This window comes from Phocoena sinus, chromosome 18 (assembly GCF_008692025.1).
Source record: "Phocoena sinus isolate mPhoSin1 chromosome 18, mPhoSin1.pri, whole genome shotgun sequence".
Taxonomy (NCBI): domain Eukaryota; kingdom Metazoa; phylum Chordata; class Mammalia; order Artiodactyla; family Phocoenidae; genus Phocoena; species Phocoena sinus.
This window is the reverse complement of record NC_045780.1, coordinates 8760867-8784605: the sequence shown is the minus strand read 5'-3', so window position 1 is coordinate 8784605 and position 23739 is coordinate 8760867. Positions and strand designations below refer to the sequence as shown.

General features: G+C 40.8%; 2 protein-coding genes across 4 annotated transcripts in view; one reads left to right on the top strand and one right to left on the bottom strand.

Annotated features, from left to right (window-relative positions):
• The window catches only part of BRCA2 (BRCA2 DNA repair associated), a 56095-nt gene extending 53468 nt beyond the window's left edge, over positions 1-2627 (bottom strand). For all 3 annotated transcript variants that reach the window (XM_032611191.1, XM_032611192.1, XM_032611193.1), the window contains exons 1-2: positions 2448-2627; positions 1661-1766 (exon numbers count right to left, since the gene is read on the bottom strand). In XM_032611191.1, the coding sequence (XP_032467082.1) occupies positions 1661-1727 (67 nt within the window). In that variant the 5' untranslated portion in view covers positions 1728-1766; positions 2448-2627. The remainder of the gene's footprint in view (positions 1-1660; positions 1767-2447) is intronic.
• Positions 2628-4425: 1798 nt separating this feature from the next.
• ZAR1L (zygote arrest 1 like) lies at positions 4426-11695 on the top strand. The gene is made up of 4 exons (XM_032611509.1): positions 4426-5185; positions 5688-5780; positions 7549-7623; positions 11376-11695. Exons 1-4 carry the CDS (start codon positions 4448-4450, stop codon positions 11517-11519), a joined length of 1050 nt encoding a protein of 349 aa, XP_032467400.1. The 5' UTR covers positions 4426-4447; the 3' UTR covers positions 11520-11695.
• The last annotated feature ends 12044 nt before the right edge of the window (positions 11696-23739 follow it).

Sequence of the window (23739 nt, the reverse complement as noted above, 5' to 3'; positions counted from 1 at the left end):
TGGGCACATCTTTTTAATATTCTCTGTGACAAAAATGGAAGCATTCATAAAGCACTTCTGCATATTTAAGCACAAGAGTTGTATAGAAAAAGCACTCATGTGATGAGTTGTGAGCTGAATTAGCACTTTTCATGGAAAGCCATTTTCACAAGAAAGGACGACTAAGTTATTCTGAGTTGGGTGATCTGGTAGACATTTTCTTGAAAATGAATGAAGTGGGCCTGTTACTGCAGGGAAAACAACAGTTTGTTTCCAATGATAACATGTGAGCTTTCAAATGAGAATTAGAATTTTGTTAAAAACTCTATCAGCCTCTGTGAGCTTGATGTCTTCCCAATCTTAAAAGACTTTTCTGATGAGATCAGTGAGGTAACCAATGTGATTTTTATTTATTTTATTTTATTTATTTATCTTTTGGCTGCATTGGGTCTTCGTTGCTGCGCGTTGGGCTTTCTCTAGTTGCGGCAAGCGGGGGCTACTCTTCGTTGCGGTGCAAGGGCTTCTCATTGCGGTGGCTTCTCTTGTTGTGGAGCCCGGGCTCTAGGTGCATGGGCTTCAGTAGTTGAGGCTCACTGGCTCAGTAGTTGTGTCGTGGGCTCTAGAGCACAGGCTCAGTAGTGTGACACACGGACTTAGTTACTCTGCGGCATGTGGGATCTTCCGGGACCAGGGCTCAAACCCGTGTCCCCTGCATTGCCAGGAGGATTCTTAACCACTGCACCACCAGGGAAGCCCTCCAATGTGATTTTTTAATAATGTCTAATGCAATGTGTCAGTATATGGAATATCATTAATATTTTTCAAATAATCCACGCATGATGTTACAACATGGATAAAAGATTTATTCAAGGTACAAGAAAGACTAATTGAATTTAATGTAAGAAGAGTATGAAAAATTCATTACATGGTTTCGGATCCCACATTGCAACTTTTGAGAAACTACCACTTGCCTTAAGTTTTCGAGTAGTACCAAAGAAAAATACCCATAGTTAAGTGAAGACTACTAAAATACTTCTTTTCCTAATTACATTGCTGTGTGAGGTTGGGTTTTCTTCATGTACTTCTACCAAAACAACATATTGTAACAGATTAAATGCAGAAATGACTATGAGAATCCAGCTATCTTCTATTGAGCCAGATAGTAAAGAGAACTGCAAAATTTTAAAATAATGTCACTCTTCTCACATTTTTCTTGTAAAATAGTTATTTTTCATAAACATGTTATTCATGTTAATATGCAATGGGTTTATTTTTATTAATTTTTTTTAAGTTCTTAGTTTTAATTTCTAATGTGGTAACCTACATAAACAAAGGCTCTTGGTCCTCAATCATTTTAAGAGTGTAAGGAGAACTGAGACCAAAAAGTTTGACAACTTCTGCTATAACGTTACCAGTGCTTCTGATTTGCTAGAAGTTCTCTGCTTTAAAAACAATTCTGCTAATCAAGGGGTCAGTCTCCTCTTTATCCACTACAGGTTCTATATTTATCATTTAACTGTAAATGATTATTTTCCTGATTTATGACTCCATAAAGCACAGTTTATAGTATAAACAAAAACATGAAGTACTGAATTTTTTCAGCAAGCATGCATAATTACACATTTTTCTGAAAACATTTTTCTCAATGTAAACGATCAATTTATATAAAATCTGTCAATACCTGCTTTGTTGCATCGCGTCTTAAAAATTTCAAAAAATGTTGGCCTCTCCTTGCATCCAATCGGCATTTTTATCTACAATATTATTCCAACGTTTGGTAACGGAGTCTGCAAAAGAGAACACCAAAATACACTTCACAGGGATGCAGTCCTTCTTAAGTGACTCTGAGGTAAAAGCGGAAGCGGGTAAACCTGCCTGAAGTTACAATGCTTATTTACCTCGGTCCCACTCGGGAAAAGAATCGAACTCACAGCGATGAAGAGAGCATTGTATATCTGTGCCGTCCAATAGAGCAGCCATTGGCCACATTCAGCATTTGAAATGTGGCAAGTCTGACTCAAGAACAGAATTTTTAATATTATTTACTCTTTATTAAATTAACTAGTCACGTGTGGCTAGTGGCTGCGCAGTTAGCGAGGGCTATTAGATCAACACCGTTTGACAATTCCCAATCAGTAAATCTTCGTTAACACAGCAGTTACCCGGGGACTGAGGCAGATACAGTGGGCCACAGGCTCTAGGACATTTTCCAAGATAGCAATATTCCGTGAAAGTAACTTCATCGTGATTCCAATTAAGGAAACTTCAGCTTGAGACGTCTGGGACAAGCGGCGCCCAAAGCTGGGCAATGGAGTCCCGGGGAAGGGGCGCCCTCGAGCCCCGAGGAGCGGGTCCCTTCTCCCCGTCGGTGCGGGGTGGGCAGGGACCAGTGAGGGCCCGAGGCCCGGCTCCCACCCGGGCACCGGAGGCACTCCCCGCCGCCCGTCTCCACCCCTGCGAATACTAACCGTCTTCAGAGGTGCAGCTGTTTTTGTCCAGAGTAGGCTGACAAAACGTGCGCCGGCACTCAAATCAGAAATCTGACCCCGCAGGCTCCGTTTCGCCACGACCCACCGACCCAGACAACACACACGGCGCGGAGCCGTAACAGTCCCACCCCCGCCCAGCGGGTTTCAGACTCTCGCTCCAAAAGCCCGCTCACGGGATACGTCACGCGATGACGCCATGACGCTGCACGCAGCGCGCGCGGGCCACCCGGAAGTCAAACTCGGGCCGCGTCGCCGCCGCCTCCAGTTGTGGCCAAAGCGAATATTTGTTCGGCTGCCTGACAGTCAGTTCCGAGCCGCTAAAGAGGGAGCTGAGGTGCCCGTTCTCTTCTCCTGAGCCTTCAGACTACTAGGCCGCGCTGCTTGGAGGCACCACGCCCTATGTATACTCACCGCCTCCTCCCCCTTCGCTCCATGTCTCGTTTGGGTGGTCTCCCTCGAATGTGGCCTGGGGTCTGTGAAAAGTCTCTGTTTTGTCCTAAAAGCGGGCGTCCCCCCAAGTGGGCAGACGTTAGAAAACCCCAGAGTGGTCCGTGTCTGTGGATAACTCCCTTCCCGGCTGAGTGCTCGCTAAAGAGTGGAAGAGGCTGAGATTTGAAGCCAGAGGACATTGGTTCTAGTCCGCGTGTTGCTCTTAGGCAGCAGGATTTCAAAACCTCTGAGCCAGTTTCCCTGCTTGAAAAAGTGTGAAACCCACCTCAGGCCTCCTGCAGTGTTAGGCAGTTCCCTCTGCAGGCTTCCGTAGTATCCCTGACGTTCCTAGGGTACCAAACAACTGTTTTGTGCCTAACTTCCCCTCCAAACTGCCCTGGAAGACAGCAGTCTCATCATTCACGGGGTCTGTGATATGCCTAGCACAAGGCTTAATTCAGGTTTATTGTAGTACCTAGGAAGCCTTCAGCTGGATTCTGGAGCTGAGAGGGGCTCATGGGCCTTGCTGCTTTCCGAAGGCTCTTGAGCAGTAAACAGTGGAAGCAACCGTGGATTTGAAAAAGAGTGGCCTCTACTTGGTACCTGAGGTGTCATTTTAGTTTGATCATAATCCTTTGCTGTAGTAGGAAGCCTTACCAGTACAGACAGATACCAAAGCTTATGATCATCTAGGCCTAAATAGCAAAGAAACATGGGCCTGGGATCCTTACCCAATAACAGCTAACACTTAATGAACATCTATGAGTTATTCTGCTTTGTGCTTTATAAAGGATATCACGTTTACTCTTACAATAATCCTATAAGTTGGTTAGTATTGTCAGATGGGGAATCTGAGTTATCTAGTTAAGTAAGTTGAGTGATAAACAAGGCCCAGGTTTCAGTTCAAGTCTGTGTAACTTCAGATACTTAACTATCCTGTGATTGTCTGCATTTGACCTCTAAATCTGAACAATTTGCTGCTTTTCACTTTTTTTGGGGGGCGGGTCCACTAGAGTGGACTATTGGTATGTCATACAACCCTCTGAAATATATTTTTTCACTATATACACTGTTCCTCCCCCCTCCCCCCTCCCCACACTCTGCCCATAACTTTATGCTCCTTGCTCCTGTAGTACCAGGTTTTTTACATTCTTTAGCTCTGCCATAATATCCTTTTTCCTTATACTCACTCTTATAGTGAGGCAGCTCAAATAATTTACTGCTCGTATTAGAGGTACAGTATCTTTTAAAACAGGGTCTCTAAAATGGTAAGTCACTGTGGGAATAGTGAATTAATGAATTGCTAATTAAAACGTGTGTGAATAAGAAGGTAAATGAAAAACAGCTTTGAAAAAAGATTCAGGAGCAGTGAATTGAAGAGACAGAAAAAAGCAATTAGGGATGAGGTGGCAATTAGACCTCAGTAGGTAGGGAGATCGCCTTCCCTCCTCCAATTAGGGTAATAGGAAGCAGCACCCATCAGAATCAGAAATAAATGGAGAAGGTTGGGAAGAACCTGAACCAACTTGATCTGGAGAAAGAGGGGGCGGATGAAGGTGGAAGGCAAAACAAGGACACAAACAAACTGCCCCAGGATATTGCGCTGTGCCTGGGCGCACGGCGGCCGGATGGAGCGCTTGGTCCGTGTGCCCTACAGCTTGTACCCGGGCTACGGGAACACGCTGCCTTTGGGCCAGCCTGGACTTTCTGAGCACAAACAGCCCGACTGGAGGCACAACAACGGTCCCCCCGCTTTCCTGGCCAGGCCGGGGCTGCTGGTGCCCTCCAACGCCTCCGACTACTGCGTGGACCCTTACAAGAGGGCCCAGCTTAAGGCCATTCTCTCCCAGATGAACCCCAGCCTGAGCCTGCGTCTATGCAAGGCCGACACCAAGGAGGTGGGCGTGCAGGTGAACCCCCGGGTGGACAAGTCCGTGCAATGCTCACTGGGGCCTCGCACCTTGCACAGCCGCTCCCCCTGGGGCAGCACGGGGCACAAGGCGCCCCTGTCAGCCTGGGGAGTCTATTCGCCAGTGATGGGCCGCAGGGGCCTGGTGCGGCTGCAGAAGGATGGGGAAGACGAGGAGAGGAAGGCGCTTTCGGGTCCTCCCGAGGCCAGCCAGCCGCCGCCGCTGCCGCCACCAACACCAAGGTCGGAAGAGGACCAGCGGGAGGAACTCCGGCAACAGGAAGAGTTGGGGGAGGAAGATGCCTCAAGTCCCCGGGAAAGGAAGAGCAAGCAAGTTCAGGGAGACGCCAGCGAGCCGCTCCGGAAGCCCAACTTCCAGGTGAGCTTTCTCTTCCCTCGCCTCAGCCCTCTCTTTCCTTTTTTTCCATTTCTGGTGCAACGAGAGCAGAATCTTCTCTGCAAACATATATTTTACATGTCCTATGTGTATGTGTGTGTGTTTAATTTTTTGGTAAAATGGGGTGCCAACTTTAAGCCTATGAAAACCCAAAGTTTGGGAACCATAGCTATTGGAAATGAGACAAAGAAGGGTTTCAGGTTTGTGAAATCTGTGATCAGATCTTCGTTTTGTGCAGGTGGTGCTAATGGCCTTGGGGAAAATAGATTGGAAAAGCGTGAGAGCAGCTAGAAGCGTCCCAGAGTAATCAATCCTTGAGAGCTGAGTTCACGTAGTGACCTTGAGAATAGCTATGAATGAGATTAAGGAGGCTTCTTGTTGTTTCTTATACAAAGCCACAAGGATAGAAGGATCTGGCTTTTTATCCGCAACCCCCCTCCCCACCACCCCAAGATAGTAAAGGACTTTTCCTCCTTATTTGCAGTTTTTAGAACCAAAATATGGCTATTTTCACTGTAAAGATTGTAAGACCAGATGGGAGAGTGCTTATGTGTGGTGCATTTCTGGAACTAATAAGGTAAGTAAAAGTGAGTGGGACAAGGGAGAGCATGGGCGGGCACAGGTGCTACATGGAGGAAGAACATGTTTCCTAATGGAGCATGACTAGAATGCTGTCTTGGTCATGTTGGCAGCCTCCGTGCCAGGCACATAACAAGTGTTCAGTAAATGTTTGGATTGAACTGAATTGGGCTGTCCACAAGAGCTCTTGAGTTCTTGAACCCTGGTGTTATATTTGGTTTGGTAGTTGCACCAGACAAAATGTCAGGTTATTTAAATGAACTTGTATACATTGGGACTTGCTATAATCTTTTTTTTTTTTGTATGCGGGCCTCTCACTGTTGTGGCCTCTCCCGTTGCGGAGCACAGGCTCCGGACGCGCAGGCTCAGCGGCCATGGCTCACGGGCCCAGCCGCTCCGCGGCATGTGGGATCTTCCCGGACCAGGGCACGAACCCATGTCCCCTGCATCGGCAGGCGGACTCTCAACCACTGCGCCACCAGGGAAGCCCTATAATCATTTTTTAGTTGGTATATTGTAACAAATTTGGGCCTTAGCTCTAGAAAATTTCCACTGTCTGTCCACAAGGTGGGGCAATGAGAGAAATAATTTATTGTAAAGGTTAACCTTGAGAGACTTGGTTATTTAGGCTCCCCGCCTTAATTTGAATTAGTTGTCAACATATTTAGGCTGGGAAAGATTCCACATTTTGCATTTCCAGATTTTCCTGAACCGTCAGACTCTGGTCATTAAACGCTCTCAGTCTGAGAGCAGTAGGCTGGACTTGAGCAGCTTCTGTCTCCTTTCACTGGGCATGTGGCCTTTATTTCACAGCAGTCTGCATCTGGTGTCTCTCATTCACCTCTACAAGCATTTGAGTTTGAGGCCCCTGTGCTGTTGCATTTTAGATACTGCTTTTCCTTCTTAAGGACTGTAGAGGGAGAGGGTAAGGAGGCATGCTACCACCTGAATGAAAACTTGGTTGTTGTTGTTTTTTTTTTTAACCTAGCCATTTACTAGAACCTGGAGGCAAATAGATTTTTAAACTAAACTAAAATTACTTTCCTCCTCTTGCTAGAAAAGAAACAGTGGGTTTAATTCAAACACTAAATTAGAACAAGACATAGAACTCATCCTGGAGAAATTTATTGATAGGAGTGACGCAGACAAAATGAGATTTGGTGGTATATGCATTGGCACCCGTGGCATGGAAGTGGTACAGAAATGATACAGGAGGGGGACAATTAGCCCTGTCAGAGGGAAGGCATCTTGATGTCCAAGCAGGATTTTAAAGGTTTATAAATAGGAGTTCACCAAGTGAGGAAGGGAGAGAAAGTGCACAAGAAAATGCACAAAGCCTGGAAACCACGTGTGTTGGTGGGTAACTATAAGTAATTTAAATTTCAAATTGAGAAATACTGAAAAAAATGAAAAAGTAGGGACAAATAGACCAGGACAGAAGGAGCACGTCAAGGGTCCTGCCTGCACGATGAATAAAGTTATCATAGCTACTTCTCACTGAAGACTTTTACTGTGGTACTTTGTGTACATTATTGGGTAGCTGTCAGAATTATAGAAAAAGGAAGTGGTATTGTCTCAATTTTACAGGTAAGGAAAATGAGGTTCAAATAATAAGAAAAAGTGACTGATAGCACTAGAAGAGCTTAAGACTTCAGCATAGAGGTTGGGCAAAAGCAAGCTGCAAGGTGAAGGAATGGATTACTTAAATTAAGATCTGGGAGCCTAGAGTACCTATAAACTTGTATAAAAGACAAATTTCTCTTTAGGTTTATTTCAAACAACTCTGTTGCAAATGCCAAAAGAGTTTTAACCCTTATCGAGTAGAAGCAATCCAATGCCAGGTAAGCAAATAGAATATTTCCATCGTATCTATAATGTTTTCATTCTTAAGCATGAAGCTTCTGTGGCAAAATGTTAGGATTTGATAGACTTAGATATCTGTACAGGAGTGTTAGGTTTTCTGTATGTTTGAATTTTTATAATATTTTAGAAAAAACATTCATTCTAGGTTTTTTGGGGGGGAAGGGGAAGATTTACTCTTAAGTTGCCTTATGTGGTGTGTTTATGTATGTGGTATGTTTTTCCTCAAACACCCTGTGTATAGTCTGCATGTAATAATTTAACAGGTAACCTTTATTAAGCTTTTACTATGTGCCAAACTTGAGGCCAAGTGCTTTTCATTATCTCCTGTAATCTAACCTTTGAGGCAGATGTTATTCCCATGATACAGACCAGAAAACTAAAGTTCAATAAGAAAATAACTTGCCCAAGGTTGGGCAGATAGTATTAGAGTTGTGATCAGATTCCATGGTGTCCCCAAGGTCTAGGATGTCACAGAATTCGATTAGCTCTTACATAAAACAGCTTGCAGGAGACATCTCTTGAAGCTTTTCAGAAAAGTGTGACATAGTTGATTTTCATAATCAAGAATTTTTTTTAACCTAAATCCTTCACTTACTTAACATTTTTATACTACTAAGAAATAAATAACTTAAAAAACTAGTCTAATCGTTTATAAATGATTTATCTTTAGATTTTCTAGTCTGACATTCTCATTTAGTCTGTTTACTATAATTACTTTGGATTTAAATATATTTTCTTACTATTATACTCCTTTTTCTTGTGTTCACTTGAATTGATTTTTTAAAACCTCCCCCATTATCTTGGCAGTTATTCATTCTTTAATGTTCTTCTCTAATGTTCATCATACAGCATGATTCTTTAACAACTTATGTAGACGTTGATAAGTCAATCTCACCTCTCCTTGACAATGCAGTGACCTTAGGTCACACTAATTCCTTATCACTTCATCCAAACTTCTTTGCTGCTATTGTTGTATGTTATTTTTAAACTTTAAAAGACATTATTTGTTATAGTCATAATTAATTTAGCTTTAGCTACATATTTACCCTTTCTGCTGCTCTCAGGTCCTTTTTGTATCTGGGACCACTTTCCTTATACCTGAAGAACACATTTTAATATTTCCTGTAATGCAGATCTGAAGGTGACACATTTTATTTTGTCTAGATAGCTTTTTTTATTTTTTATTTTATTTTATTTTATTTTTTTGCGGTGTGTGGGCCTCTCACTGTTGTGGCCTCTCCCGTTGCGGAGCACAGGCTCCGGACACGCAGGCTCAGTGGCCATGGCTCATGGGCCTAGCCACTACGTGGCATGTGGGATCTTCCTGGACCGGGGCATGAACCCGTGTCCCCTGCATCGGCAGGCAGACTCTCAACAACTGCGCCACCAGGGAAGCCCTAGATAGCTTTTTTAAAGGATATTTTTGCTGAATATAAAATTTTTAGGTTGGCAGTAGTTTCTTTCTGCCCCTTAAGGATCTGACCTTCATTGTTTCTGTAAAGTTGGCTATTGGTCTTATTGCAGCTCCTTTGAAGTAATGTATCTCACTTTCTCACCTTCTTAAGTCTGTTTGCTTTTAAGATATTTCTCTCTGCTTTGGTTTTCAACAGTTTTACAATTTATGCTCAATTGTAGTTTCTTTGTATTTATCCTGCTTACAATTCATAGTTTCTTGAACCTGTAGCTTGAAGACTTTTATCACTCTTGGAAAATTATCAGCCATTATCTTTAAAAATATTACTTCCACCTTCATTCTCTCTTTCTTCTAATTACTCATATTAGACCTTTCACCATATCCCTTATCTCTTTTATGCTCTTTTCTGTATTTCCTAAGCTTTTGTCTCTCTTTGCTTCCGTTTGGATAGCAACTACTAAACTATCTTCCATTTCTCTAATTTTTCCTTCTGCTCTTTCCAACCTGCTGTCAAACCTACCTATTCAGTTATAGATTTCAGTTACTGTGTTTTTCAGTACTAGAATTTTTATGTCTTTTTAAGTGACGTCCAGTTCTTTGTTGGAAATATCAGTCTCATCTCTTTGAACATATTAAGCATCATTTTCTTAAAATCCGTACCATAAAGCTCCATTAATTTAATCCTCTATGGTTCTGTTGCTATCCTCTTCACGTTGCTTGGTTTTCGAGTATGTCGTTCTGTCTCCTTATATACCTGGTTACTTTTGAGTGCTATATATTGTATATGAAAAATTATAGTGATAATTCGAGGCCTAGGATAGCATTGTTTTTCACAGAAGACTTGTTTGCTTCTGTTGGGCAGATGGGGACACTAGCAATTTCAGATTACTATTTTCCAATCAGGGTTGAGCTGTTTTGAAACTGGGCTTCAGCAGTTGAAGGCTGGTCAATTTTGGGTTCATTCTTATTCTTAGGGTGTAGCCTTTCAGGGCCCTTCAGGGTCCCAGCACAAAACCTGAATTGTTTACCAGGTCTCTCCTACTTTGACATATTTAAGATTATCCCTCAGCCTCATCAACTTGTTAAACTCATTTTCAGCTTCCTGTTGTCTTTCACCTCTTACAGAATTGCCTTTAGAGAGAAAATAGTCCCAAATGTCAGGCTCATCTCTGTATCTGGGCTTCCTCCTCTGATACTTTGGTATCTCTCCAGTGCCTTCAAGTAGTTCTTGTTTTTAATTATTATCTTCTCTGCTCAGCTTTTCTTGTTGTCCTAAGTAGGAGATTTGGTCAAAACTACCTAATCCACCATTGCTAAAACCAGAAACCTACCTTTAGACTAAATCCTGATTTTTTTTTTTAACTAAAAAAATTTGTTTTGAATTAAGCCTTTTCTTCCTTATAAAGGTGATATGAGGATTAAGTGAATTTATATAAAGTGCTTGGAGCAGTACCTAGAGTAAACAACATGTGAGTATTGCTATTAGGATTTTCTTAAGGATGCATACTCATCAACGGGAGAGTGGAAGATGTAAGTGCAGTACAACATTTGATAAATCATATCTGAGACACTCATTTGGAAAATAAAAATGCCTATTTTCACAATATAAAAGGTAAAGCTTTACTTATTCTTTTTGGCTATGGACATATGCAGAAAATTGAGCAGTGATTATAAATTTTCAAAGATTAGCAGGGTTGGGAAGGTGGACCAGGGTAGTATACCAGTCTCCATGGGGTGTGTGTTTTATTTATCAGAAGACAGAATAGGATAATGGTTAAAAATTCTTCAAATTCCAGCAGAGATTAGGCATGACTGGAAGGAAAATATTTAGCTTCCTCTAGAACACCCCTCCCTCCAGTTGTGACAAGCAAAAATCTCTCCAGATATTTCCAGATGTCTGCTGGTAGGTAAAATACTACTGGTTGAGAATCACTGCTCTAGTATTTAAATGTTCCAGTCTAGGTAATCAAATCACTTAATACCCACTGCTCACTCCCACCTGGCTACAAATGTAGAGACCTGTATAATGAAGAGACTCTACAAAACTCTAACTTTTAAACCTTTTCTCTTGTATCTTCTGGACTGGCTCATCAATGTTCTCTTAAATATCGTCTGATCATTCATTTTGAAAAATGCATGACATTTAGTGGGCTGTGAGTGGTTTTGTACAACTTGGTCTTGGACTTCTCATAGGAGTCAAAGGAGGAGAAAGATATCGGGGATAGGGGTGGTGGGGAAAAGTATTTTCATTTGAAGACTACATTTGAAGAACTAATTTGATCATTTAGTCCCCAAACTGTTGCTTCTTTTCAAAAGACCTGTTCAAAGTCTCGTTGTTCCTGTCTTCAAAAGAAAAGACACATCGATCTAAGGAGGCCTCATCGGCAGGAGCTGTGTGGCCGCTGCAAAGACAAGAGATTCTCCTGTGGCAATATTTACAGCTTTAAATGCATCATGTGACAGGCAGCATGCTTCATACGGGACACCTGAACTCTTCTTGTAATTTACTGTATAGTTCCTCTTTTGCACCTTGGCTCTGACCTGGTATTGGAAAATGGTTTAGGCTTTTGTACTTTTTGTAGGTGGTATGACAATTGTCGATGTGAATAGAATAAAATAAATGCATGTAAAATAGACCATGAAGACACATTAATTGGTGATCCGGGGTAAAAACATCACTAAAACATTGGGAAAATGGTAGATCCTATCACTAATATGAATGGAACAATGAAGAGGAACAACAGTCATTCATTTGACAAACTTGTACACTGGGTGTTCTAAGTGCTAGGAATATAGAGACGATCAGGAGCAAGGTCCTTGCCTTCAAGTGTACCTAATCATTATAGCAAATGCTTAAATAGTACTTAGTATATGTCAGGCATTGATGTTACTCATCACAGCACTCTTATTATACTCCGTTTTAACACATGAGGAGAGAGAGCCACAGGGAGGTTACAGGGTAAAGCCAGAATTTGAACCTAGGTAGACTAGTCCATTCTCCACGGCTTTAGATTTACTTAGATTTTTTCTTAGATTCAGATGTGTTAAGTGCAATGAAGGAAACGGGGCTATAATAGAGTGACTCTTTTATTAAGAGTTGTTGAAAAGAGGTGACATGAGAATTGAGACCTGCCAGAAGAGGGGGGAGCTGGGAGAAAGGAAGCTGAATTTGATCCAACAGAACAGCAAGAGCAAAGACCCTGGGGGTGGGCTGGGACATGTACTTGGTATGTTTGAGGAACAAGAGCCCCTGAGGCTCAAGTCAGGCATAGGCTGGAGAAGGCAGGGCTCAGGTCAAGCGTATGGCAGCCCCTGAAAGGGTTTAAACAAGGCACTGACAACAGATTCTTTGTATAAAAAACTTACTGCTATGAGAGAATACCAGGTAGAGTGGAAGGAGGGAGACCAGTTAGGAGATTAATGAATGCACGAGCAGCAAAATGATGGCTTGAAAAGCGTGGGTGGCCATGGAGATAGAGAGAAATACATGAATTCCAGATAGTGTTTGAAAATGTAATGCACAGGATTAGGAGTGGGTGATGGTGAAATAAATGATGACTTTTAGATTTCTTTGAGCTCTGGGTTGGATGGAACTGAGGGGTATAACAGGAACATTCTGGACTCAAATTACCTAACTTCAAATCCTCGGTGTGATACTTAGGAGATGTATGATTGTGGGCAAGTTACTTATGCCCTCTCTCTCAATTACTCTTCTGTAAAATGGGGACAATAATAGGAACTGTCTCTTGGTGGTGGTGATGTGAAGACTAAAGCAGCTGTTACATGTTAAGCACTTAGGTTACTACCTGTAACAGGTATTCAGTAAACTTAGCTGTCCTTTTTAGGTGGGGCTATATAGTGAGATGGGAGAAGGCTTCTGTTTTCAACATTAACTTTGAAATATTTGAAACTCCATACAAATGGAGACGTCATGTAGGCTGTTGTTTATATGAATCTGGAATTTAGGAAGGAGGTAAGAACTACAGAGAGAGAGAGATTTGGAGATTAAAAAATCTGTAGTCACTACCAAATGTAAAATAGACAGCTAGTGGAAAGCAACTGCATAGCACAGGGAGATCAGCTCAGTGCTTTGTGACCATCTAGAGGGGTGGTATAGGGAGGGTGGGAGGGAGATGCAAGAGGGAGGAGATATGGGGATATATGTATACATATAGCTGATTCACTTCATTATACAGCAGAAACTAACACAACATTGTAAAGCAATTATACTCCAATAAAGATGTAAAAAAAAAAAATCCATAGTACTGGGAATTCCTTGGCGATCCAATGGTTAGGACTCTGCATTTCCACTGCAGTGGGCCTGGGTTCCATCCCTGGTTGCGGAACTAAGATCCCGCAAGCCAAGCAGGGTGGCCAAAAAAAAAAAAGTGTGTGTGTGTGTATATATATGTGTGTATATATATATATATATATATATATATATATATATATATATATATAATTATAAAATTTAAAACTGTGAGCCCGGATGGTGTCACCTAGTAGGAGAGTATAGCACAGGGCCCTGGGGCACAGCAACATTTAGAACAACGATTCTAAAACTTTAATGTCCCAGGAATTACCTGGTGATCTTTTTTGCTTTTTTAATTAAATGAGTCATTTAATTAGATTTCAGCTATGATTAATAACTCTTTACCCTGTGTTCCCTACCATAAGTTGACTCTGTTTTTAGCTTAACTTATCTTGTCCTCCCTCTGTGTTGGGTTTTAAGTTAGAACTTTTATGGTAATTATTATGGCACTGCCAGTTCTACTGACCTATGATGTGCTTTTCCCAAAGCCTCTGATATTCAGCTTGTATCCAGATTGCCATTTTTATTTTTATTTGTAATTTTAATTTTATATTGGAGTATAGTTGATTTACAGTGTTATGTTAGTTTCAGATATACAGCAAAGTGATTCAGTTATACATATATCCATTCTTTTTCAGATTCTTTTTCCTTATAGGTTATTACAGAATATTGAGTAGAGCTCCCTGGGCTATATATACTGTAGATCCTTGTTTATTATTTTATATATAGTAGTGTGTGTATGTTAATCCCAAATTCCTAATTTATCACTCCCCACCAGCTTTCCCCTTTGGTAACCATAGGTTTGTTTTTGAAGTCTGTGAATCTGTTTTTGTTTTGTAAATAAGTTCATTTGTATCATTTTTTTAATATTCTACATATAAGTGATATCATATATTTGTCTTTCTCTGTCTGACTTACTTCACTTAGTATGATAATCTCCAGATCTATCTGTGTTGCAGCAAATGGCATTATTTCATTTTCTATGGCCGAGTAATATTCCATTGTATATATGTACTACATCTTCTTTATCCAGTCGTCTGTTGATGGATATTTAGTTTGTTCCATGTCTTGGCTACTGTAAATAGTGCAGCAGTGAACTTTAGGATACATATATCTTTTCGAATTATGGTTTTCTCCAGTTATATGCCCAGCAGGGGGATTGCTGGATCATATGGTAGTTCTATTTTTAGCTTTTTTAGATACATGCATAGTGTTCTCCATAGTGGCTGTACCAATTTACATTCCCACCAACAGTGTAGGAGCGTTCCCTTTTCTCCACATCCTCTCCAGGATTTACTGTTTGTACACTTTCTGATGATAGCCATTCTGACTGCTGTGAGGTGATATCTCATTGTAGTTTTTTTTTTTTAACATCTTTATTGGAGTATAATTGGTTACAATGGTGTGTTAGTTTCTGCTTTATAACAAAGTGAATCAGCTATACATATATCCCCATATCTCTTCCCTCTTGCATCTCCCTCCCTCCCACCCTCTCTATCCCACCCCTCTAGGTGGTCACAAAGCACTGAGCTGATCTACCAGTGCTATGTGGCTGCTTCCCACTAGCTATCGGTTTTACATTTGGTAGCGTATATATGTCCATGCCACTCTCTCACTTTGTCTCAGCTTACCCTTCCCACTCCCCATCTCCTCAAGTCCATTCTCTAGTACATCTGCATCTTTATTCCTGTCCTACCCCTAGGTTCTTCATGACCTTTTTTTTTTTAGATTCCATATATATGTGTTAGCATATGGTATTTGTTTTTCTCTTTCTGACTTACTACAGTCTGTATGACAGACTCTAGTTCCATCCACCTCACTAAAAATAACTCAATTTCGTTTCTTTTTATGGCTGAGTAATATTCCATTGTATATACGTGCCACATCTTCTTTATCCTTTCATCTGTTGATGGACACTTAGGTTGCTTCCATGTCCTGGCTATTGTAAATAGAGCTGCAGTGAACATTGTGGTACATGACTCTTTTTGAATTATGGTTTTCTCAAGGAATATGCCCAGTAGTGGGATTGCTGGGTTGTATGGTAGTTCTATTTTCAGTTTTTTAAGGAACCTCCATACTGTTCTCCATAGTGGCTGTATCAATCTACATTCCCCCCAATGGTGCAAGAGGGTTCCCTTTTCTCCACACCCTCTCCAGCATTTATTGTTTGTAGATTTTTTGATGATGGCCATTCTGAGTGATGTGAGATGATACCTCATTTGTAGTTTTGATTTGCATTTCTCTAATGATTAATGATGTTGAGCATTCTTTCATGTGTTTGTTGGCAATCTGTATATCTTCTTTGGAGAAATGTCTATTTAGGTCTTCTGCCCATTTTTGGATTGGGTTATTTGTTTTTTTGATATTGAGCTGCATGAGCTGCTTGTAAATTATAGAGATTAATCCTTAGTCAGTGGCTTCATTTGCAAATATTTTCTCCCATTCTGAGGGTTGTCTTTTGGTCTTGTTTATGGTTTCTTTTGCTGTGCAAAAGCTTTGAAGTTTCATTAAGTCCCATTTGTTTATTTTTGTTTTTATTTCCATTTCACTAGGTGGTGGGTCAAAAAGGATCTTGCTGTGATTTATGTCATAGAGTGTTCTGCCTACCTATGTTTTCCTCTAAGAGTTTGATAATGTCTGGCCTTACATTTAGGTCTTTAATCCATTTTGAGTTTATTTTTGGGTATGGTGTTAGGGAGTGTTCTAATTTCATTCTTTTACGTGTAGCTGTCCAGTTTTCCCAGCACCACTTATTGAAGAGGCTGTCTTTTCTCCATTGTATATGCTTGCCTCTTTATCAAAAATACGGTTGACCATACGTGCATGGGTTTATCTCTGGACTTTCTATCCTGTTTCATTAATCTATATTTCTGTTTTTGTGCCAGTACCATACTGTCTTGAATACTGTAGCTTTGTAGTATAGTCTGAAGACAGGGAGCCTGATTCCTCCAGCTCTGTTTTTCTTTCTCAAGATTGCTTTGACTATTCAGAGTGTTTTGTGTTCCATACAAATTGTGAAATATTTTGTTCTAGTTCTGTGAAAAATGCCAGTGGTAGTTTGATAGGGATTGCATTGAATCGGTAGATTGCTTTGGGTAGTAGAGTCATTTTCAAAATGTTGATTCTTCCAATCGAAGAACATGGTATATCTCTCCAGCTATTTGTATCATTTTTAATTTCTTTCATCATTGTCTTACAGTTTTCTGCATACAGGTCTTTTGTCTCCTTAGGAAGGTTTATACCTAGATATTATTTCTTTTTGTTGCAATGGTAAATGGGAGGGTTTCCTTAATTTCTTCTTCCGATTTTTCATCATTAGTGTATAGGAATGCAGGAGGTTTCTGTGCATTAATATGTATCCTGCTACTTTACCAAATGCATTCATTAGCCCTAGTAGTTTTCTGGTAGCATCTTTAGGATTCTCTATGTATAGTATCATGTCATCTGCAAACAGTGACAGCTTTACTTCTTCTTTTCTGATTTGGATTCCTTTTATTTCCTTTTCTTCTCTGATTGCTGTGGCTAAAACTTCCAAAACAATATTGAATAATAGTGGTGAGAGTGGGCAACCTTGTCTTGTTCCTGATCTTAGTGGGCAATGTTGACTGTGGGTTTGTCATATATGGCCTTTATTATGTTGAGGTAAGTTCCCTCTATGCCTACTTTCTGGATGGGTTTGATCATAAATGGGTGTTGAATTTTGTCAAAAGCTTTTTCTGCATCTATTGAGATGATCATATGGTTTTTATTCTTCAGTTTGTTAATATGGAGTATCACATTGATTGATTTGCATATATTGAAAACTACTTGCATTCCTGGGATAAACCCCACTTGATCATGGTGTATGATCCTTTTATTGTGCTGTTGGATTCTGTTTGCTAGTATTTTGTTGAGGATTTTTGCATCTATGTTCATCAGTTATATTGGTCTGTAGCTTTCGTTCTTTGTGACATCTTTGTCTGGTTTTGGTATCAGGGTGATGGTGGCTTCGTAGAATGAGTTTGGGAGTGTTCCTCCCTCCACTATATTTTGGTAGAGTTCGAGAAGGAGTGGTGTTATCTCTTCTCTAACTGTTTGATAGAATTCGCCTGTGAAGCCATCTGGTCCTGGGCTTTTGTTTGTTGGAAGATTTTTAATCACAGTCTCAATTTCATTGTTTGTGATTGGTCTGTTTATATTTTCTATTTCTTCTTGATTCAGTCTCAGAAGGTTGTGCTTTTCAAGAGTTTGTCCATTTCTTCCAGGTTGTGCATTTTATTGGCATAGAGTTGCTTGTAGTAATCTCTCATGATCCTTTGTATTTGTGCCGTGTCAGTTGTTACTTCTCCTTTTTCATTTCTAATTCTATTGATTTGAGCCGTCTCCCTTTTTTTCTTGATGAGTCTGGCTAATGGTTTATCAATTTTGTTTATCTTCTCAAAGAACCAGCTTTTAATTTTACTGATCTTTGCTCTTGTTTCCTTCATTTCTTTTTCATTTATTTCTGATCTGATCTTTATGATTTCCTTCCTTCTGCTAACTTTGGGTTTGTTTGCTCTTCTTTCTCTAGTTGCTTTAGATGTAAAGTTAGGTTGTTTATTTGAGATGTTTCTTGTTTCTTAAGGTAGGATTGTATTGCTATAAACTTCCCTTTTAGAACTGCTTTTGCTGTGTCCCATAGGTTTCGGGTTGTCGTGTTTACGTTGTTATTTGTTTCTAGGTATTTTTTGATTTCCTCTGAGATTTCTTCAGTTGATCTCTTGGTTATTAAGTAGTGTATTGTTTAGCCTCCATGTGTTTTTTTTTTTTTTTTTAATTTAGTTTTGGATGTGTTGGGTCTTCGTTTCTGTGTGTGGGCTTTCTCTGGTTGCGGTGAGCGGGGGCCACTCTTCATCGCAGTGTGCAGGCCTCTCACTGTCGTGCCCTCTCTTGTTGTGGAGCACAAGCTCCAGACGCGCAGGCTCAGTAGTTGTGGCTCACGGGCCTAGTTGCCCCACGGCATGCGGGATCTTCCCAGACCAGAGATCGAACCCGTGTCCCCTGCATTGGCAGGCAGATTCTCAACCACTGCACCACCAGGGAAGCCCTGTTTGTATTTTTATTTTTACAGATTTTGTCCTGTGATTGATATCTAGTCTCATAGTGTTGTGGTCAGAAAAGATACTTGATAGGATTTCAATTTTCTTAAATTTACTAAGGCTTGATTTATGACCCAAGATATGATCTATCCTGGAGAATGTCCCATGAGCACTTGACAAGAAAGTGTATTCTGTTGTTTTTGGATGGAATGTCCTATAAGTATCAATTAAATCCATCTTGTTTAATGTATCATTTAAAGCTTGTGTTTCCTTATGTATTATCATTTTGGATGATTTGTCCATTGGTGAAAGTGGGGTGTTAAAGTCCCCTCCTATTATAGTGTTACTGTCGATTTCCCCTTTTATGGCTGTTAGTATTTGCCTTATGTATTGAGGTGCTCCTATTCTGGGTGCATAAATATTTACAATTGTTATATCTTCTTTTTGGATTGATCCCTTGATCATTATGTAGTGTCCTTCTTTGTCTCTTGTAATAGTTTTTATTTTAAAGTCTATTTTGTCTGATATGAGAATTGCTACTCCAGCTTTCTTTTGATTTCCATGTGCATGGAATATCTTTTTCCATCCCTTCACTTTCAGTCTGTATGTGTCCCTAGGTCTGATGTGGGTCTCTTGTAGACAGCATATATACAGGTGTTGTTTTTGTATCCATTCAGCCAGTCTGTGTCTTTTGGTTGGAACATTTAATCCATTTACATTTACGGTAATTATTGATATGTATGTTCCTATTACCATTTTCTTGATTGTTTTGGTTTGTTACTGTAGGTCTTTTCCTTCTCTTGTGTTTCTTGTCTATAGAAGTTCCTTTAGCATTTGCTGTAAAGCTGGTTTGGTGGTGCTGACCTCGTGCTTTTGCTTGTCTGTAAAGGTTTTTATTTCTCCATCAAATCTGAATGAGATCCTTGCTGGGTAGAGTAATCTTGGTTGTACGTTTTCCTCCTTCATCACTTTAAATATGTCCTGCCACTCCCTTCTGGCTTGCAGAGTTTCTGCTGAAAAATCAGCTGTTAACCTTATGGGGATTCCCTTGTGTGCTATTTGTTGTTTTTCTCTTGCTGCTTTTAATATGTTTACTTTGTATTTAATTTTTGGTAGTTTGATTAATATGTGTCTTGGTGTGTTTCTCCTTGGATTTATCCTGTATGGGACTCTCTGTGCTTCCTGGACTTGATTAACTCTTTCCTTTCCTCTGTTAGAGAAGTTTTCAACTATAATCTCTTCAAATATTTTCTCAGTCCCTTTCTTTTTCTCTTCTTCTTCTGGTACCCCTATAATTCGAACGTTGGTGCATTTAATGTTGTCCCAGAGGTCTCTGAGACTGTCCTCATTTCTTTTCATTCTTTTTTCTTTATTCTGCTCTGCAGTAGTTATTTCCACTATTTTATCTTCCAGGTCAGTTTTGCGTTCTTCTGCCTCAGTTATTCTGCTATTGATTCCTTCTAGAGAATTTTAAATTTTATTTATTGTGTGGTTCATCATTTGTTTGCTCTTTAGTTCTTCTAGGTCCTTGTAAAACATTTCTTGTATTTTCTCTATTCTATTTCCAAGATTTTGGATCATCTTTACTATCCTTATACTGAATTCTTTTTCAGGTAGACTGCCTATTTCCTCTTCATTTGTTAGGTCTGGTGGGTTTCTGCCTTCCTCCTTCATCTGCTGTGTGTTTCTCTGTCTTCTCATTTTGCTTAACTTACTGTGTTTGGGGTCTCGTTTTTGCAGGCTGCAGGTTCGTAGTTCCCGTTGTTTTTGATGTCTGTCTCCAGTGGCTATGGTTGGTTCAGTGGGTTGTGTAGGCTTCCTGGTGGAGGGGACTAGTGCCTGTGTTCTGGTGGATGAGGCTGGATCTTGTCTTTCTGGTGGGCAGGTCCATGTCTGGTGGTGTGTATTGGGGTGTCTATGACCTTCTTATAATTTTAGGCAGCCTCTCTGCTAATGAGTGGGGCTGTGTTCCTGTCTTGCTAGTTGTTTGCCATAGGGTGTCCAGCACTGTAGCTTGCTGGTCGTTAATTGGAGCTGGATCTTGGTGTTGAGATGGAGATCTCTGGGAGATTTTCGCTGTTTGATATTACGTGGAGCTGGGAGGTCTCTGGTGGACCAGTGTCCTGAACTCAGCTCTCCCACCTCAGAGGTAAAGGCCAGATGCCCGGCCGGAGCACCAAGACCCTATCATCCACATGGCACAGAATAAAAGGGAGAAGGAAAGAAAGATAAGAAAAGAATGTTATTAAAATAATAAATAATTATTAAAAATAAAAAAGAATTTTAAAAGTGAGAAAAAATAAAGAAGAGAGCAACCAAACCAAAAAACAAATCCACCAATGATTACAGGTGCTAAAAACTATACTAAAAAAAAAGAACCCCAACAAAACAGACAGACAGAACCCTAGGACAAATGGTAAAAGCAAAGTTATACAGACAAAATCACACACAATAGCATATACATACACACTCACAAAAAGGGAAAAAGTAAATATATATTTACATATCATCACTCCCAAAGTCCACCACCTCAATTTGGGATGATTCGTTGTCTATTCATGTATTCCACAGATGCAGGGTACATCAAGTTGATTGTGGAGATTTAATCCGCTGCTCCTGAGGCTGCTGGGAGAAATTTCCCTTTCTCTTCTTTGTTCACACAGCTCCTGGGGTTCAGCTTTGGATTTGGCCCCACCTCTGTGTGTAGGTCGCCTGAGGTCATCTGTTCCCTGCCCAGACAGGGCAGGATTAAAGCAGTAGCTGATTCGGGGGCTCTGGCTCAGGCTGGGCAGAAGGAGGGGTAGGAATGCGGGGCGAGCCTGCAGAGGCAGAGGCCGGTATGACGTTGCACTAGCCTGAGACGCGCCATGTGTTCTCCGGGGAAGATCACGGGACCCTGGCAGTGGTGGGCTGCACCCGCTCCCGGGAGGGGAGGTGATGAGAGTGACCTGTGCTTGCACACAGGCTTCTTGGTGGCTGCAGCAGCTGACTTAAGAGTCTCGTGCCCGTCTCTGGGGTCTGTGCTGATAGCTGCGGCTCGCCCCCATCTCTGGAGCTCGTTTAGGTGGCGCTCTTAATCCCCCTCCTCGCGCACCACAAAACAAAGAGGCAAAAAGAAGTCTCTTGTCACTTCGGCAGCTCCAGACTTTTTCCCGGAATCCCTCCCGGCTAGCTGGGGTGCACTAGCCCCTTCAGGCTGTGTTCACGCCACCAACCCCAGTCCTCTCCCTGGGATCTGACCTCTGAAGCCGGAGCCTCAGCTCCCAGCCCCTGCCGGCCCCAGGCAGGTGAGCAGAAAAGCCTCTCAGGATGGTGAGTGCTGGCCGGCACCAATCCTCTGTGCAGGAAACTCTCTGCTTTGCCCTCCGCACCCCTGTTGCTGCGCTCTCCTCCCTGGCTCCAAAGCTTCCACCCTGCTACCCTCTATCTCCGCCAGTAAAGGGGCTTCCTAGTGTGTGTAAATGTTTCTCTTTCACAGCTCCCTCCCAGAGGTGCAGGTCCCATCCCTATGTTTTGTCTCTGTTTTTTCTTTTTACTTTTGCCCTACTCAGGTACATGGGTAGTTTCTTGCCTTTTGGGAGGTTTGAGTTCTTCTGGCAGCGTTCAGTAGGTGTTCTTTAGGGGTTGTTCCACATGTAGATGTATTTCTGATGTATCTGTGGGGAGGAGGGTGATCTCCATGTCTTACTCTTCCGCCATCTTGAAGCTCCTCCAAACACGTTTTTATTTTCCTCATTTTAGTTTTGATTTGCATTTCTCTAATAGAGTTGTTGAGCATCTTTTCATGTGCCTCTTGGCCATCTGTATGTCTTATTTGGAGAAATGTCTATTTAGATCTTCTGACCATTAAAATTTTTTTTCTAATTTTAATATTTATTAGTTTCAGTAAAGAATGTAACATATAATTCAAAATGTTTAAAGAAGGTAAACTAGAAACAATTTAATAACCTCCATTCTGATTCTAATCTCCTTTTAGTCATGGGTTAGTCTAACTCAGGCTTTTTTTTTTCATTTTGCCAAGTATTATATTTTTAACTTTTTTAACTTTTTATTTTATATTGGAGGATAGTTGATTAACAACGTTGTGTTAGTTTCAGGTGAACAAGAACGTGATTCAGTTATACATATATCTATTCTTTTTCAAATTCTTTTCCCAATTAGGTTGTTACATAATATTGAATGGAGTTCCCTGTGCTATACAGTAGGTCCTTGTTGGTTATCCACATGCAGTGTGTGCATGTCAATCCCAAACTCCCTAACTATCCCCCACCCCACCCTTCACACCAGTAACCATAAGTTCATTATCTAAGTCTGTGAGTCTTTCTGTTTTGTAAGTTCATTTGTATCATTTTTTAAAGATTCTACATATAAGCGATATCATACAGTATTTGTCTTTCTCTGTTCACTCCGTATGACAGTCTCTAGGTCCATCCATGTTGCTGCAAATGGCATTATTTTATTCTTTTTAATGGCTGAGTAATATTCCATTGTATATATGTACCACATCTTCTTTTATGCATTCTTCTGTCAGTGGACGTTTAGGTTGCTTCCATGTCTTGGCTATTGTAAAGAGCGCTGCAATGAACATTGGGGTGCATGTATCCTTTCAGACCATGTTTTTCTCTGGGTATATGCCCAGGAGTGGGATTGCAGGATCATATGGTAGCTCTGTTGTTAGTTTCTTAAGGAACCTTCATACTGTTCTCCATAGTGGCTGCACCAATTTATATTCCCACCAACAGTGTAGGAGGGTTCCCTTTTCTCCACACCCTCTCCAGCATTTACTGTTTGTAGACTTTTTGATGATAACCATTTTGATTGGTGTGAGGTGATATCTCATAGTTTTGATTTGCATTTCTCTAAAAATTAGCGATGTTGAACATTTTTCATGTGCCTCTTGGCCATCTGTATGTCTTCTTTGGAGAAATCTCTATTTGGGTCTTCTACCCATTTTTTGATTGGGTTGTTTGTTTTGATGATATTAAGCCACATGAGCTGTTTGTAAATTTTGGAGACTAATCCCTTGTTGGTCACATCATTTACAAATATTTTCTCTTATTCTGTGGGTTGTCTTTTTGTTTTGTTTATGGTTTCCATTGCTGTGCAAAAGCTTTTAAGTTTAACTAGGTCCCATCTGTTTATTTTTGTTTTTATTTCCATTACTCTGGGAGACAGATTGAAAACGATACTGCTGTGATTTATGTCAGAGAGTGTTCTGCCTATGTTTTCCTCTAAGAGTTTTATAGTGTCCAGTCTTATATTTAGGTCTTGAATCTATTTTGAGTTTATTTTTGTGTATGATGTTAGGGAG

Coding starts and splice junctions, on each gene's coding strand:
- ZAR1L (XM_032611509.1), top strand. CDS start 4,448: ATGAAGGTGGAAGGCAAAACAAGGACACAAACAAACTGCCCCAGGATA. Junction 5,781..7,548: donor GCATTTCTGGAACTAATAAG/GTAAGTAAAAGT, acceptor ATTTCTCTTTAG/GTTTATTTCAAACAACTCTG. Junction 7,624..11,375: donor TAGAAGCAATCCAATGCCAG/GTAAGCAAATAG, acceptor TCTTTTCAAAAG/ACCTGTTCAAAGTCTCGTTG.